This window comes from Helianthus annuus, chromosome 5 (genome assembly GCF_002127325.2).
Source record: "Helianthus annuus cultivar XRQ/B chromosome 5, HanXRQr2.0-SUNRISE, whole genome shotgun sequence".
Taxonomy (NCBI): Eukaryota; Viridiplantae; Streptophyta; class Magnoliopsida; order Asterales; family Asteraceae; genus Helianthus; species Helianthus annuus.
In genome coordinates, this window is record NC_035437.2 from 169192094 (window position 1) to 169210656 (window position 18563).

An 18563-nucleotide genomic window follows, 5' to 3' on the forward strand; every position below is an offset into this window, starting at 1 on the left:
AAAAAAACCTTAAACATCCACCACCACCAAAAACCTAACCCCCCCCCACACATCATCCACCCTAATTTTTTTTTTTTTTTTTTTTTTTTTTTTTTTTTTTTTGCCGAGGGGGTGGGGGTTTAGGTTTTTGGGTGGGGGTGGGGGGTGGATGTGGGTGTTTAGTTTTTTTTAGATTTTTTTTTAGGTTTTTGGGGGGTGGGGGGTTAGGTTTTTTTAGGTTTTTTTTTTGGGGGGGGGGGTGGGGTGGGGGGGGGTTAGTTTTTTTTTAGGTTTTTGGGTGGTGAGGGTGGGGGGGGGGGTTTAGGTTTTTTGGGGTTTTTTTGTGAGGTATAGTTTTTTTTTTTTGTTTTTTTTTTGCCGGTGGGGGGGGGGGGGTTAGGTTTTTTGGTTGGGGGGGGGTGTTAGGTTTTTGGGTGGTGGGGGGGGGGTGGGTGTTTAGGTTTTTGGTGGTGATGTAGTGGGTTTAGTTTTAGGTTATTAGACACTTGTACTCTGTAAATCCTTCTTACACTTCTTACAATTAGAAGACTTTGTAGAATAACTTGACCCAATAAGTCGGTATAAGAATAAACCAAACCAATTTAAGGGAAGATAAATTGGGGAATCGCTGGTTTCAAAAGCTAGGGTTTTAGGGATTCCATTAGCAAACTGAGAAGAAGATGACCACCAGAATAGCTCCCGGAGTGGGGGCGAATCTCCTAGGTCAACACTCGGCGGAGAGGAACCAGGACGCCACCGCCTACGTCGGCAATCTCGACCCTCAGGTACTCTTCTGTCCCTTCATTCATCATCCTTACTATAGATTTGAATATTGTCGTTTAAGTTTTAAGAACCCTAATTTACGAAATGTTAGCCTGATAAACAAACAAATACCACTAGTAATTAAGCCAATAAAGTACCAAAATTATCACTGTTTTAACAGAGTGGAGTGGAACTCAGATTAGATGAGATTTTTAGCCAATAATTGCATCAGGGGAACATAAAGATGCTGAAAAGTACGGTATAGTTTGAACTGGTGCTCTTTTTAATCAAACACTAAGATTTAAGCGTGCTAATTGATGCATAATTATCACCGTTTTAACATAGTGGAACTCAGATTAGGTGAGATTTAAGCCTACTCTAGTACTCTATGCTTGACTATCGATGGGATATTGTTAGATACCGGAAATCGAAAGCTGTAATTTGATAGTATTGACTATTAAGTCGGCCCGATTCGAGAAGGGCAATTATCCGATTACAAGTAAAACTCAGATAAACATATAACAAGACAAGAATTAAAATGCAGAAACTGATTATTTAAGTTAAACTTTAGTTGGGAACAGTTATGATCCCTTCCTGAAATCTTGGAATGGCTGTATCTGTTCCCGCCAGACAATAGGTTCGTATCAGATATCGACTTCGGTTTCATACTTGATTCACTTTTTGCTTGTTCACCAAGGCGTTATTTGGTGATATTATTTTAATTAGGCCTTTTTATAGGGTAGACATTTGCAAATTACTTTCTTAGCTGATATGTGGGTGTAATGAATCGCATCTGATAGGGGTTGGCAAATTATTTTTTAGGTATTGATGAGCATGTGACAAACACTCGCACCATGCGGGGATAGTTTTGCTACGAGCACCAAGTTTGATCTTTAAATTTATATTTTTCAAACAAATGAATTACTTGTTCCCATTTTTATAAAAGTCAATGAGCCTTGCATTATAATTCCGTGTTTTTCCTTGCAGGGTTGTTGTTGTTGTTTTTTTTTTTTAAAATTTTTTAGCGTGTTTTGAGTTAGTGGAGCTGATGTGGTTTTATTTTATTTTTTGCAGGCAAGTGAAGAGTTATTATGGGAGTTGTTCGTTCAAGCTGGCCCAGTTGGTAAGTTCTTAACTTTCATAAGAAGAACACTATTTTTAGCAGAATGCATGAACAAGAATCAGTTTTATACTATTGTAATACACCAAAGTTACATGAAGTAATTACTCATACAATTTAATTGATTATGAACACACCAATCTGATTTATGCTCTTTAGTAAGGGCCTAAACAAGGCATGCGGAACTTTAATCAAGAATCATCCTCACTACCCATATTTTTTCTTTATTCTTATTTTTATACTGACTTGTGCAAATTTTTAATACAGTTAATGTGTATGTTCCCAAAGATAGAGTCACTAATCTCCACCAAGGGTATGGCTTTGTAGAGTTCCGAAGTGAAGAAGATGCAGACTATGTAAGTATTTCGTGTTGCTGTGATATTTTGTCAATTTATTTTATTAATGGGGATCTTAATTTGTGAGTAGTTGTGCCTAGGAGAGTAGCAAAAGTTATATAGACTTTCTAACAATAGAACTAACATCTAAAATGTAGAGTGTAATGTGCTTTATTTCATTTAATCATCACTACCTCGTCATCAGTCCAGAGTTTCACGACTAAGACTAGAGATCTTGATGCAAACACAGAAGCAAAAATACACATAGTATTGCTATGCAGTTAATGCGGAAAAACATCGGATATCGGTCAAGGACCGATACTTGAGATATCGGTTATCGCGGTGGGATATCGGTAATTTATAATATAATGCATAAATACATATACATTTATATAGAACCTATATAATATATGTATATTAACATCTAGAACTAATTAGTGCAACAATGTAGCCATACTTGGTGTTAAAATAAGTTGTGGAACCCAAAACACCATTTGTAGGTGCCATTGTCATATCCAAATCAAAGCCTGCCATATCCAAATCAAAGCCCACTCCGTTTGCGTTATTTTTGGCCCAAAGTTAACCTAAATCAAACTATCGCACGCCATTCACACATATCGGCAGCTTGGTTTTAAAATGCGCGCATAATGCGCGCATAATGCGTGATGCGCCCGTTGCGCTAGTAAGAGCGCATCGCAACACCTGATGCGTTGCGTTTACATGATGCGGTGATATTGCGACAATTGCGCGTAATGCGCCCTTCGCAAAATGCGCCATGATGCACGCATCATTGTTTGTTACGTTTTTTTTTCCCAGATTTTATGAATGGGTTGGGTTTTTTCAATAATTAATATTTTAGCATGCTTGATTTGAACCATTATGGTTCCTAAACACTTTTTATGGTTCTAGAAACATTTTAGGAAGCTTGATTTGAACCAAAAAGCACAATTCTTATCTTATTATGTCGATTGATTTAGTATAAATAATTTTTTAGTATATTTTTATAAAGAGCGCATCGCATACGTGATGCGTTCGCATCACGCATCAGATTTTTGGACCAAACGCATCGGAGCGCATCACGCAATTTAAAACCAAGATCGGCAGATGCTCCTAACTCAACCCTAAATCCATAACATCTACAATCGAAGCTCCCACTCTGTCGCGTCGGACCTTCCACTCTTGTAGATTGCGATTCCACTCTTTTAGATTCCAATCACAATCGCAACAGGTATGTTTCTTCTCTGTTTTCAGCTTATTTGTTCATTTTTCACTTCTTAGTTGGGCCTATCGATATTCTCGGCGAGATGACCGATATCAGAATTACAAAATATCGGCGATATATCGGTATATATCGCCGATGTTAGTACCGATATTTCAAACCAATATGCTAGCCAAGGTCCGACGACCGATATATCACCGAGATTGACTGCATATCGTTGAAGGGTGCCACATCCTGTTGTGTTGTTGAAGGGTACACTTTATAACTGTTGTTTTATATTTCATTTTTCTAGTGTCAAGTTGAGTTGGAAGAAGTAACTAAAAACATCATGGCTTGATGAAATCGGATTTGTTTTGGTCTAGGATAAAGTTTTAGTAGGTTTATGTTTGGTTTCTGATGAGCTTTTTATTGACATTCTTGCTAATTTAGTTTTTACAAGTTAAATGCTTAAATGTTCCTTTGCAAATTTTTGTGTGTATTAGCATATGTTGATATCAACTTCCACTTTCCTTATTTATATGGCATATGGACCACCCAAGTTCTTTTCTCTTTTAGGTATAAGGTTTCTATCTACAATATGAAGATTTGGTTATTGTCGGGATTCGCTTATTTTAGTTGAGAAAAAAATGCCTTTTCTGGGATTAAGGTTGACTCACCAACTTATTTAGCCCGTTTAAATAGTTGGGTTGTGCGGGTTACTCATGTCTAAGTTTGGACTTCGGATCCACCATTCTGAGTTTTGACATGAACAATAAGACGTGTTTTCTGGTTGGGTTACTATTTCTATTGTTTGAGTCGACCTTTATGTGCAGCACACAACCTGACTCGAAATGCCACCCATAAAGTTTTGACATGAACAATAAGATGTGTTTTCTGGTTGGGTTACTATTTCTATTGTTTGGGTCGACATTTATGTGTGCAGCACACAACCTGACTCGAAATGCCACCCATAAGTGTATGCTTAACAAGTGTTACGTCCGTATGCCATTCGTGATTCACTTCCTATCTGTCTGTCTGATTATTATTATTATTTTTTTGTATCCAAAGTCAATTGGCCTTTTTTCCTTATAATAAATCCATGCTTCCTACACACTTCTTATTACTTTGAGCTCAATAACTTCTATAGGTTTGTGAGCTTTGGTATACCTTTTTTTTTGCTTTGAATTCCGATTGTTTGACATTTGTGGCTCTGATACTGCAGGCAATAAAAGTTCTCAATATGATCAAGCTATATGGGAAGCCAATACGAGTCAACAAGGTATTGCTTTCAGTCCTATTAAAAAATATTCTCTTAAGTTCCTCACTTTTGTCATAAGTGTAGAAAAATACGGGGATTTGATTTTTGGTTTGTTTTGCATTGCATTGCATTGCAGGCATCACAAGATAAGAAGAGCTTGGATGTAGGAGCAAACCTTTTTGTTGGAAACCTGGATCCTGTAAGATCTAATTTAATACACACACATGAATATCGTTCATTTTTTTCTGATAAAGTTTTTGAGGACATGTATATTTGTATTTATCACAACGTGTCACAATATTTTTGCAGGATGTGGATGAGAAACTGCTCTATGATACTTTCAGTGCTTTTGGAGTTATTGTGACGAATCCCAAGGTAAACTTATTTTAATTTTATTTTTATCTGCCATGGTTATATTGTTTCTTAGTTAGTTGCATATTTTTTTGTTCCAAATTTTGTTTTAAATAATTCCTATGTTGTCAAAAGCGCAAAAAGCGCGCGCCTAGGCGCCCGGGCGCAGCGAGGCGCACCTATAGCGCCTGGTGGAAGCCTAGGCGCAAAAATGGGATTTTTTTGAAAAAACGATGCTGAGGCGCAAAAAGCGCGCGCCTAGGCGCAAAAAACTTTGTTGAGGCGCATGGAAAAAGGTAAAACAGCACAAATGACCATTAAAAACGAAACCGAGTGCGTGCAAAACTGCCTCACGCGTGCAAAACTATTAGCTACATGATCTTAAATGGCATATATAATAGTTTTTTTAATTTTATATGTGGAATCTTATTTATTATCAAAGCATAACCTATTTTTTATATATTTTTTTCTCTATGTGCGCTTTTCTTAAAAAAGCCCACGCTTTTTTTGCGCCTTGCGCCTGGGCTCCGGGCGAGACCGATGCGCCTCGCCTGCGCCTTGCGTCTTTGACAACATAGAATAATTCAGTATTTTTCATTTATAAAAAAGTACAAACTTTTAAATTATTGGTTTTTGGGTGCCAGTAAATTTTAATGGCCGTTTTCATCAACGCCTAAGTACCCAATCACCGAAAATAGTATAAAAAGGATTGAAAGTTTGTTAACATAATATGAAAAGGTTGAAGTTATTAAACTTTGTAAATACTTAAGAAAGATAGAATATTATAGCAGCCAAAATAGAAATTTGAGCAAAGCTTGATTTAAATTTATATGCAATTAGCCATTTATGAACTAAATTAAATGGTCGATAGTAAGTTAGTAACACCTTCTTGAATAATGTAATTAATGTTTCCCTTTATAGTTTGCCGCATTATCAGTATTGTCTTAATAACAATATGTTTGATTATTTGACTCCGGAAAGCCATGTATGATATATATATGGTTTTAAGATAATTATTCTAGTGACGATCATTTTCAAATTCGAAATAATCAAGTCTTTAGCAGTAACACTAGGAATGCTTATTTTGTAATCCTACGAGATTGACTTATTTTGTGTTTCAGATAATGAGAGACCCCGAGACGGGAAATTCCCGTGGATTTGGATTCATCAGCTATGATTCTTTTGAGGCTTCAGATGCAGCTATAGAGGTATTTCTTTATGCCATTCCCCATTTAGGCACATGGAAAATATCAGATAAATTATACTCATTTTATTTCGTTTATTTTAGACGAGAAAGAGTAAAATAATTAGAAATTCATAAACTACTTAAAATAAACATTTTATATTTTACCTTGTATTTTTAGTTTTTCTAACAATACATTTTTTGGCATTTATATATAAATGTAGTCGATGAATGGACAATATCTGTGCAATCGTCAGATAACCGTGTCTTATGCTTACAAGAAAGACACAAAGGGAGAGCGTCATGGTACCCCTGCAGGTTAGCCCTTTTGCATCATTAAGAAAATAATAATTCACTAAATTTATGATTCATTATCTCAATTTAAATTGTGTTTTTATGCCTCTGCAGAGAGGACCCTGGCAAGCAGCAACCCTACCACTCAGAAAAGTAGGCCCCACACATTGTTTGCAAGCGGCCCCCCTACAATTCCCAAGGTCGGTCAACTGAATGGCGCTGCACTTCCTCCACGGCCTTTCGCAAATGGTGCGGTTCCACAAGTTTCAACTCTTCCGGCAATCCCTCCCCCTCCACAACACGCTCAAGTCTACCAGCCCATGCAAATGTCGGTGCCACCACCACAATGGCAGCAGATGGGCCAGCCTCAGGGCATGCCGCCACAACACATCCAGCAGTTCAGGCCGCCCCCATCTAACATCCCACCGCCGCCATCAAACATGCCTCAGATGATGAACCGGCCGCCACCACCGCCAGCTGGAATGTCTGGTCAGCATGTTTGGAGGGCTCCTCCACCTCCGCAACAGTTGGCTGGCAGTCATGGTCACCCTTCTATGATGATGCCACCTCCACAGCCGCCTCCTCCATCAGGTTGAAACTTGTCTTTGTTGCTTGTCAGATTTGTAAACGGAAAACCAGTATAAGAACGGTACATCTCACATTGTGCAAGAAACATTGTTGAGGGATCTTGTTTTTAATTGGTATCATGTGTTGATCTTATTTTAATGATAAAAGGTTTTAGAAGCTTATCTATTGTGTTGATTTGTTGCATCCATCGTATGCGTTGGATTTTTTGTGATCTAAGTATCGATTTTAGACAAATTTTTATGTTTTATAATTTAATATTTTCGTTGTTTTTTTTTTTTTTGGGGGGGGGGGGGGGGAGGGGGTTGTTTTTTAAGAGGTTTAGTGTTTTTTACTTTAGTTCTAGCAAAGACATGGCCATGGAAGTTCATGTTGTATATTATTGCTTATCAAAAACACGTTTTGTTTACAATTTTTTGAGAATTGGATATTCTTTAATGCATCTTTTTAAAGAAAGTTAGGGGTTGATAGTTTCAGCTCTTAATGGTTCAGACCTATTATTACTCTTACTGGTTCGATAATTAATGCAGTTAATGGTTCAGATATTTGCCTATGAATGGTTAAGCGTTATACTGAGTCTGAATGGTTAAGATCTTTTATCTGAATTGGTATCTGTCTTTGAATAGTTGAACATTGTAGTGGTTTTTAATGGTTCGAATCTTTTAATGGTTTAACACTTATCCATTCAGAAGTTGCCGAACTGCCCCTTACTATGTTTATTTTTTGAAATAAGTTGGAATTGGGGTGGGGGTGGGTGGGGGGGGGGGGGGATGTCTACGCCTATGAACGGCCGAGGGTGGCATTGGTGGTGGTTGTGGCGTGTTTGTTTTACCAAATGCAGAGTTGATAGGGGTGGTGGTTACGGTTGCGACATGAGCACAAAGGTGTGGTGGATGTAGGGAGGCAACGGCGATGGGGTGGTCGTGGTTGCAACAGGAACAAGTGTGGTGGCTCTTGGAGGCAATGACAATGGCGAGAGCGATACACAACCACCATGGGGATGGGTAAAGGGCGACCACAAGGGCTTAATTTTTTAAAGCAATGTCTAAAATTATATCAACGTTTTTTTTTTTTGAACGGAAACTTTCATTAGAAACGCCCCCTAGCAAGCCGCTAGGAACGGGCAACCAACATATTACAAATCAAAATTCAACCAACGGATCCAATCTAAATTACAAATTTTAGAACGATACTTGACCCACAAAATACTGAGGGACTTCATTTCACCTGTAATCTTCCCCGGCTCCACTTGCTCATCTTCAAAAATTGCTTTGTTCCTAGCTTTCCATATGCTCCATAGCGAAACCATCAATATGACGTTTATCGTCTTCTTTCTCTGGTCCGTGCCACCAGCTTGTGTGTGGATTTCCATAACATCCTTGGTCGAGAATAGAAATATCGGGGGGAGTTTACACCATGCCCCGACCCGTTGCCAAACCACACTTGCAATATAGCATGAAGTAACCATATGGTCCGTAGTCTCTGGGGAGTCGCCACATAACTTACAATCCACCATCTGATGGATAATACCCCTTTTGTATAGATTATAAGCCGTAGAAATCCTATCAAGAAGTAACCTCCAGACGAATAAATTCACTTTAATCGGCGCCCATAAGTTCCACTCGAATCCGCTGCCCGAACTGTTATTATCCTCTTTCATAAGCTCCTTTTTCACCATCGAAACTGAAAATTCAGTAGCACCGTTTATATTCCAGGCCCACTGGTCTTCTCTAGAATCAAAATGATAATTACTCAATAACGATAGAAGGTTCATAAATTCTGATAGCATGTCCCCCGACCCCGGTTGTCCTTTCCACTTCCAATCAAAACTCAAAATTTGCCCCATGCGAATACACCTATCCATCACCTTGCAGCCTTTATCCTTCTCATTAGCATACAAAGTTGGAAAAACTGATTTAATTTTCCAACCTTACTTTCTTTCCATCTCCCACCTTACCCTTTATAACTTTACCTAACTCGGTATTCGTGGCGATTATATAATTTTCCAGTTGAGCTATGCAACCCCATGTTCCTGTTATTTGTTTATTATAAGGGACTGATGGCCATGTTCTTGGAGTCATGTGGATTGCATCTATAAACCTTCGCCAGAGATCATGCTCTTGTGCTCTATATTTCCACCACCATTTCCTTAACAAAGCGATGTTAGCAATCTTTAGAGGACATAGACCCAAGCCACCATCTTCTTTATCCTTAGTAATATTATCCCAAGCGACCCAACATGTTCTTTTATTGTTTTCCGATCTTCCCCAAAAGAAATCCATTCTTTTTGCTTCCAATATATCTATAACCTTGGCTGGAGCTTTATATAAGGAGAAATAATAAGTTGGTCAGCTTTCAAGGACCGATTTAAGAATTGTAAGTCTTTCGCCCATCGATAACGAGGAAGCTTTCCAACTGGCCAATCTAGCATCAAAAACGTCTATCACCGGTTGCCAATTTCGGATCCGATTCATATTAGCTCTAACCTTTAACCCGAGGTATAAGAAAGGAGCCTTTTCCACCCTACAATTCATTCTATTCGCCATAGAGACCACTTCCACCTCATTGACTCCAACCCCAATAAGGCTGGACTTTTGATAATTGATGTTAAGACCTGAGATTATGTTGAAACACTTCAACAATCTCAACATATTGTCTGCATTAGCATCGGACCATTCTCCTATGATTAGGGAGTCATCGGCGAACAAAAGACATGTAACATAAGGCCCCCCGTTCGGTGCTTCGAAACCCTTAAAAACCCCTTCCGCGATCGCCTTTTTGAACATCACCGTAAAGGCTTCCATGCCTATTAGAAATAAAAATGGCGAAATAGGATCTCCTTGGCGAATCCCTTTAGAGTATTTGAACTCAAAGGCAGGAACTCCATTAACGAGCACCGATGATTTTGCCGAAGCAATTAAACCCATCACTCACTTTCTCCATTTATCGGGGAATTTCATATTCGCCATAATTGAATCCAAGAACTTCCAACTTATGTTGTCATACGCCTTCTCAAAGTCTATCTTGAAAATCATTCCTTGCTTTTTCTTTTTTCGCATCCAAGACAAATACTCATTTACCATAAGAGGACCATCCAAGATATATCTCTTTTTGATAAACGCCGTTTGATTCTCAGAAATTATAGAATTCATGACCACTTTCATTCGGTTCGCCAAAATTTTAGAAACAATTTTAACTGCAACTCCGACCAAATTAATAGGCCTAAACTCCTCCAGCTTTGTTGGTCCATTGACTTTAGGCACCAATGCTATGAAAGAGGAGCATAAAGATTGGTCCAGTGACTCTTCAACATAAAAATGATTCACCATCTCCACAAAATCTTTTTCAAGGATGTTCCAAAAATGCTTTATGAACTTTATATTAAATCCATTAGGGTCTGGGGCTTTGTTGCACCCACATTCCCAAACTGCCGTCTTGATTTTGGACCGAGAGAAAGGGGATATCAACGCCTCTTGTTCACTATCCGATAATTCCTTAAAATTACTCCCATTTATACACGGCCGATCTACCATATTCTCCATAAACCTCGCCTTAAAAACCGATGGACCTCCTTCTTTACTGTATTCGGTATATTACACCATCTACCACCGATTTCTAACCCGTGTATCTTATTAGACATGGCCTTTTGCTTTATAACTCAGTGAAAGAAAGCTGAGTTATCATCTCCTAGAGAAGCCCATCTAACTCTTATTTTTGTCGAAGATCTTTAGTTTTTCTCAATTCAATTTCCTCCAATTCTTTTATGCATTCTATCCTCGCCCATTCCTCCCCTTCCTCTAACTCCTTGCTTTCCAAAATTTCTTCCAGATGAAAGAGCTCAGATGAACATGAATCGGCTTTCTCATTTTCTTTTGTTGTATTTTCTTTCACCCACTGTTTAATACAATCTTTGATGTGCTTCAATTTTATGGCAAGACATTTATCCGGAGGACCTTCGAACGAAAACGATGAGTCGAACTCCAAAACCGCTTTCTCAAATTCAGGAATATCGAGCCACGAATTAAAAAACCGAAAAGGGGTCGGCCCGTAGTCCAAAGGCGCCGATCTCATAACAATGGGGGAATGGTCTGATAGGTACCTTGGAAGAGCCATAAAGCACGAATCTCACCACCGGTCCACATAACTCTAATTAACAAACAACCTATCAATTTTACTCATTTTTCTAGCCTTGCTTTTGCAATAGGTGAACTTTTGGCCCTGCATAGCAAACTCATGCAAACCCGCCCCTGCTACAAAGTCATTGAGATCACGAGCCGTAACCGGGTCGAAATTAGAGTTCAACCTCTCTTCAGGAAAACGGACCGCATTAAAATCACCCATCACGATCCAAATCCCCCGATTATTAGACATATAATCCCCAATTTCACCCCATAAATTCCTCTTTGCCACTGCCCCTTTAGGACCATAAATATTGCCGATGTGAAACAGTTCCGTCTCCCCTTTCAGTTACCCAAAACAATTAAACAAAACCTGCTTCTAAAAACATTTACTACATTAAAAACTTCCGGATTCCATATACAAACCAACCCCCTGAGCGGCCTGTTGAATTTACAAAAGCTTTATTCAATCTCCGCTGCCCCCAGAACGCCTCACATAAAATCCTCTCGCCATCCGAAAATTGAGTTTCCTGCATAGAGAAAGGATATATTTTGGGTCGCTACTAATCTTTGAATCCATCTTGCTTTAGCTTCATCCCCCACTCCTCTTATGTTGATCGACATAAAATTCATTGGGTCCGGGTCTTCAACAACTCTCCTTGAATTAACGATCTGACATTCTCATTGTGGTTGGCAAGGTTAACACCCACCTTTAACCCATACTTAACGGTTTCCTCTACCTCAGCATCTGCACGATCACTTTGTTCTGATTGCAACTTTTCCATAGAATCCGGAGCCAACGTAGATCCATCCGACTATTCTGAGGTTGACGCCTGAGTGCTCTCCAACAAATCACTAACATCTTCTACCTCCATGGGAGCCTCACAGAAAACCCCTTCATTGATTGGCCTCATCTCCTCCCTACTGTTCTCCTTATCCATACTGGGTGTTTTATTAAACACATTGACCTGGTCAAAAAGTCTAGTGGGCCTTGTCTCATTATTAGATGAACCTCCCCCAACACTCCTCCTCCTTTTCTTAGATTTTGGCCTAGGTCCACCGCCTAGCTCATCTCGCAAATGATTAATTAAGCCTACTTTAGATTTGGTCCTACTGGGATTGGATGGGTCCCAGTGCTTGAAGCAGTCTAGGGTACCACCAGGAAAAACCTTTTGGTCCCAAAGACGACTGTTTATCCTTCACGAGCCTAGAAGAGTGTGTCCAAACATTGTCAGAAGCTTCGTGTTTGTCAAGACCAATCCTTCCACTTCCAGCCGTGACTGTTGGATTCCCAGCTTCCGGCGAAATATGTCCGGGAGACCACCTCGCCGGATCTTCACACACATCCACCATAAACGACTGGTCTTTCCATCTTATCTGCACTCTCTCCTCAATTTTCTTGGCGAGACGTGAAACTATACTTACTTTACAATGCGTCAACGAGTCATCCGTGATCGATGCTTTAGAGGGAACTACCACCTTGCCATACGAATTACCTATCAAATCAAACGTTGCACCATCCCATAATCTCGCTGGAACCCCAGAAATAATCAACCATGCCAACCTTTCTTCTGGGGTATACTTACCATCCCATTCTGATAAGGTCTCAAATTTTTTCTCCCAGGACTCTTTTTTGTTCACTAGGAAGTCTTCAGCCGCTTCTTTAGTCCCGAACGGCAGAAGTATCGACATGCCTCCCAAATATTTTGCGTCCACCTCGGGTATATCCAGTTCAGACAAGAGAGTTTGAAGGTTTTCCAGGCTATGGAACTCCTTCACCTCTCCTACCAGTGACCTGTTACACCATTGAGTTTCTACTGGCAACGTATCTGGGGCTATAAGAACAGTTCTGGTGGTTTCTTTCTCTTTAATCTGATTATTCATGAGGGTGTCCTTATATTTGGAACTTACTGCGAAGTACCTAGAGCTATCCTTCGTGGGAAAATGATCTTCCAACGAAAAATTCACTTGCTTTGCCTGAGTCTTCCCCCTAGTATTTTCCACCGGGACACCATCGTGCTTGTCGTATTTAGCCACGTTGACAACCACTTTAGCCCCATCTATTGTAACACCACTCATTCTTTTTAGCAGGTCCTCCGTGTATCCGACAAAGGCAAATCTAATAAATCCAAAAAGATTGTGCTGCTTGTCTCTCTTCCTCGCAATGTAGACACTCCTTAAATCACCAAACTCTGCGAACTTTCGAAGCAAAGTTATCTCCTTAACACCATCCGGAAGGTTACTGATGAAGATATTAGTTGTCGGAATTTTTGAGTGCCATTCCTTTCTTCCCCTAGCTTCATTCTTCTTAGTCTACTTGCCCTTATAAGTCTGCCAGTTTTCCTCTTTACCATGGTGATTTTTGATTTGTCTTTGTTCCTGCAGCTTCTTTTTCCTAAGTTCCTCCGGTATCGGCTCAGGTCTTTCGGTGTCTTTACTCCCAGCTCCTCTCCTTTCTCTCTCCGTTTTTTTAGGACTTGCAGTAGCTAATTATCAACGTTTTATTGGTTTATAAATAAGTTAATATTTTAGGGCCCATTTTGTCTAGTCATGGGGCTATTGAATTCCTAGGGACGAACTTGGAGCAATAGTTGAGGCGGTATTAGCTGCAGAGGTATTGGCGACAACAAGCGCGATGATGACAATTGTGGTTAGGGATGGACAGGTTTAGGTAATCCCAAGTCCCAACCACAAACCTGATTAGATAAGCATGTCCCAAACCAGTCCCAAAACCCACCACGTTTCTATCGGGTATAACCACGGGTTTTAGGTAAACCCGTTAATTTAAAAAAAAGTAGGCATTTAGGGTCTTAAAACAAGTTGTTTTTGTCCATTCAATGTGTGTGCATGTAGTCAAGGTGCTAATTGTGTGTGTATATGGGAATTAGACACCAAAAAATAAACACTCAAAAAATGGCTACAATTTAAGGAATGAGTTTAGTGACGGCATCAGATTCCTAATCGATGGAGAAAGGTCTGGTGGCAAGAAAAATTGCTTCCAGGAGGTTGTCAAGTGTTTTCGCTTGACGATTCCATTCTTGGGTGGTTGGTTTGGTCCTTTTTCCTGTAACTCGAATACTAGCCCGGTATATCCCATTTTAGTTTGTGAACCTTACGCCTATTTTACTCTCTGATCGAGGTTCTCGGCATTGAAAAATCTTCGTAAACTAAATCACACGTGTATATGTTGACATCTAAGAGATATACAGTCAAGAAAATCAAGAGCAATGGTGATATATATGCGGATTAGACACCAAAAATAAACACTCAAAATATGGCTACAATTTAAGGAATGTGTTTAGTGAGGACAACAGATTCCTAATTGATGGAGAAAGGTCTGGTGGCAAGAAAAGCTGCTTCCAGGAGGTTGTCAAGTGTTTTCGCTGGACGATTCCATTCTTGGGTGGTTGGTTTGGCCCTTCTTCCTATAACTTGAATCCTAGCCCGGTATATCCCATTTTACTTTTACACCATTGTGAACCTTACGCCTTTTTTACTCTCTGATCGAGGTTCTTGGCATTGAAAAATCTTCATAAACTAAATCACACGTGTATATGTTGACATTTAAGAGATAAACAGTCAAGAAAATTAAGAGTAATGGTGATATATATGCGGATTAGACACCAAAAAATAAACACTAAAAAAATGGCTACAATTTAAGGAATATGTTTAGTGACGGCATAAGATTCCTAATTGACGTAGAAAGGTCTAGTGGCAAGAAAAGCTGCTTCAAAGAGGTTGTCAAGTGTTTTCGCTCGACGATTCCATTCTTGGGTGGTTGGTTTGGCCCTTGTTCCTGTAACTCGAATCCTAGCCCGATATATCCCATTTTAGTTTTACACCATTATGAACCTTACGCCTTTTTTACTCTCTGATCGAGGTTCTCGGTATTGAAAATCTTCGTAAAGTAAATCACACGTGTATATGTTGACATTTAAGAGATATACAGTCAAGAAAATCAAGAGCAATGGAGATATATATGCGGATTAGACACCAAAAAATAAACACTCAAAAAATGGCTACAATTTAAGGAATGTGTTTAGTGACGGCATCAAATTCCTAATTGATGGAGAAACTTCTGGTGGCAAGAAAAGCTGCTTCCAGGAGGTTGTCAAGCGTTTTCACTCGATGATTCCATTCTTGGGTGGTTGGGTTGGCCCTTGTTCCTGTAACTCGAATCCTAGTCCGGTATATCCCATTTTACTTTTACACCATTGTGAACCTTACGCCTTTTTTTACACTCTGATCGAGGTTCTCGGAATTAAAAAATCTTCGTAAACTAAATCACATGTGTATATGTTGACATTTAAGAGATATACAATCAAGAAAATCAAGAGCAATGGTGATATATATGCGGATTAGACACCAAAAAATAAACACTCAAAAAATGGCTACAATTTAAGGAATGTGTTTATTGGTGGGATCAGATTCCTAATTGATAGAGAAAGGTCTGGTGGCAAGAAAAGCTGCTTCCAGGAGGTTGTCAAGTGTTTTCGCTCGACGATTCTATTCTTGGGTGGTTGGTTTGGCCCTTTGTAACACCTCGAAAAATTTCGTCCAATAATGTCTTGACACGTGTCATAAGGTTCCGTTATGTGAAAACATACTTTAGAGGGACTAAAAGTGACAAACAGTGAAAACTATGGAATGTAAGGGTCCAAAGTGTCAACAATGGATAAATAGGCTCTATGACAACCCCACATAATGTTTATAACATTTAACGGATGGTTCATGGATCATACGACGCGGAAATTGCCCAAAAGTGAAGTATCGTAAACTATAGGGGCCAAAAGTGTCAACATGTTTAATTTATACCTCTGAGTGAACTTTTGGCAGACCCGAAGCTTTGTATAGCTAAAATATACTCACTAGAATATGTGGTAAAAATTTCATGAAGTTTCGTCAACGTATGAGAAAGTTATGGCCAAAACCGTACTTAAGGGACTAAAAGCGTCAACGTTGAATTCAGGGCTTTTCGGTTGAGCGCAAAGTTATCCGAGGGCATTACCATGTTGGTAAAAGTCCTAAGGTTATTAAAAACCAAGTTTGGGGGTTTACGGGTCAAGAAAAGTAGCCGAAACATCGCGTACAAGTTCAGGGGTCAAAGCTGTCAACATTGAAAATTGTTTGGCTGAAACAAGGGTCAGGCGACCCGCCTGGGAAGGCCCAAGCGGGCCGCGTGGGACTGCCAGCGAGCAGAAAATTCGTTTGGGTCGAATTGGGTCCGAATTTGAGTTGGTAACAGCTGGTTTCTGCCTCCAAATTAACCAATAACAAGCCTTGCATGGCTACTACTACAGGAGCCTCGAAAATTTGTGTTTAAATCAGATTATTGATCACTTTTGGTCATTTGCAATTGAAGAACATAAGCTCTCAACATTCAAGAACTTCAAGCAAGCTTTCTGGAGCATTTCTGAAGATCAAGGCCGACTCCTAGTGATCATTTAACATCTATAGGACTCTTGTAAGCCTTCAATTCGTTCTTTAATCCGTTTTTGTAGTGATTATTGCTAAAAGTCAAACTGGGTGTTCATAACCTTTGACTTTCTGATTAAACGGATTTCTTTCAGTAATTTCTCGAATTGAAACTTGTTATAGATTGGTATTTATGTGGGAAACAAACCCTCTAGAGGTTACTAACTGATTCCCACTACATGCATGCCTAATGTCGAGTCAAACCTGTTTCTAAAAAGTCAACAGAAGTGATTTTTGTGAAAAATGACATGATTAATGATATAGATGACATGCAAACTGATTGATCATTAAAAATGACTTGTAATATATATATAAAGGTGTTTTAATCATCATCAACTCGACAATCTATAGTATAGCCACGAATCGGAACCGAAAGTCTTGTAAAACGATTATTTCGTAGACTATCGATTCGGATTCGTACATGCATGTTCAAGATCTGTATTGGAAAGTATTTTTGACTATTTTTATTTTAGTTAAACTTCCTGGAATTTTCTTTGATTGAGTCTATGCTTAGCCTATTCGAATGCTTGTTTCCGGTTTATGCATAAAGTTGACTATTTTGCCCTTTTTGATTTAAAACGGGATTTTTGGAAAAGTGAAAGGATAGAAATCTTTATTTTTATTATATAAACTTGCACCGAAAGTTTAGGATCAGTTGGTGGTCCAGATTGTGAGTTATGGCCATTAGCGTAAAACTATATTATAAATTTACATAAACGGTCCTTTTCGCGTAGAACCCGTTTCTGGCCACGTTTTGGTACAAAACTTTTTACCAACTGATTATATATAATATTCTGGGAATTTTGATGATTTTTAAGTAATTTTTGGCTGAACGGATCCTAGATCACCTAGTCATATCGGCTTATGTCGGTTTTGACCGTTTTAGCCATAAAAGGAGTTTTACACATCCGTTTGACCCGAAACCTTTTTCTACTGATTTTGTATGATGAATAAATTATTATAAGACTTCTGGAAATATAAAAATCTCAGATTTACTGTGAAAACCCGAAAACGCCCTTAAATCGTATTTTTAGCGTTTTAAGCGCATAGTAAGCATTATACTTGTTTTAAATATGTAAGACCTATACTTACGGATGTGTTTAGCATATTTTCATATAATAACAGTAAGTATAATATCTTGAACTCAGGTTTCCAGATTTGGCATTTTTAGCCCTTGTGAAATTACTAAATTGCCCCTACGGTGCATAGTTTGGTTTTAAATGATATATTTGGTATATGGGTCATACCCTACTGATATAATATGTTATATTAAGTATACTTACTGTATGATCCAGACCCGAAACTCAGATTTCTAATTTTACCCTTTTATTATCTTTTAAATGACCAAAATGCCCTTCTAAGGCATAAATTGAGTTTAAAATTATCCCGGGCAATATAGGACATAACTTACTGATATAATGTCATATTCTAAGCATATTAATTCAGGGAACTTGCATTTGAATCTTTTGGCTACCCGTATCGCCCTTTTCGCGTTCGGTTCGGTTTACGTAACTAGTTTGCGTAAATTGACCGAACCGGGTCAAACGATATCGTTTTTATCTCAAAATCCAGAATGTATTTAGTATACCCATATTATACAAGTATTCAAACTTGTCGGGTCTAAATCACATTCTATCCGGTCTTTCGCTTAATCGTGCGTAAACCGTATCATTCCTAAAACTAACCGGTCAAAGCTTAAGCTTAAATAAAAGGCCGTTAGGAATCTAATAGGTTAATTATAAACCTTTGTTCCAGATTAGGAAGCCCGGTAAAAGCTACCACCACTTATCGTTTGTGACTTATACTTGCTCAGGTAAATACATTTTGACTTATTTTCCCTATACGGGCTTGGGGTACGGTATTTAAAATACCGCTTGATCGGGCGCACAAGTCCTGCTCCTTATA

The 18563-nt window shown here is 38.9% G+C and overlaps 3 protein-coding genes across 3 annotated transcripts; 1 reads left to right on the forward strand and 2 right to left on the reverse strand.

The window, feature by feature from the left end:
• Window positions 1–570: 570 nt before the first annotated feature.
• On the forward strand, window positions 571–7229 carry LOC110941939 (splicing factor 3B subunit 4). Its single transcript, XM_022183634.2, has 9 exons — window positions 571–764; window positions 1816–1864; window positions 2129–2217; window positions 4617–4673; window positions 4789–4851; window positions 4962–5027; window positions 6125–6211; window positions 6411–6504; window positions 6595–7229. Exons 1-9 carry the CDS (start codon window positions 660–662, stop codon window positions 7074–7076), a joined length of 1092 nt encoding a protein of 363 aa, XP_022039326.1. The 5' UTR covers window positions 571–659; the 3' UTR covers window positions 7077–7229.
• A 971-nt stretch (window positions 7230–8200) lies between these two features.
• On the reverse strand, window positions 8201–9347 carry LOC110943990. Its single transcript, XM_022185719.1, has 2 exons — window positions 9000–9347; window positions 8201–8947 (listed from the first exon to the last, which is right to left on the reverse strand). Exons 1-2 carry the CDS (start codon window positions 9345–9347, stop codon window positions 8201–8203), a joined length of 1095 nt encoding a protein of 364 aa, XP_022041411.1.
• Window positions 9348–9413: 66 nt separating this feature from the next.
• Window positions 9414–9992, reverse strand: LOC110943989 (uncharacterized mitochondrial protein AtMg01250-like). The gene has a single exon (XM_022185718.1). It carries the CDS (start codon window positions 9990–9992, stop codon window positions 9414–9416), a length of 579 nt encoding a protein of 192 aa, XP_022041410.1.
• Window positions 9993–18563: the final 8571 nt, after the last annotated feature.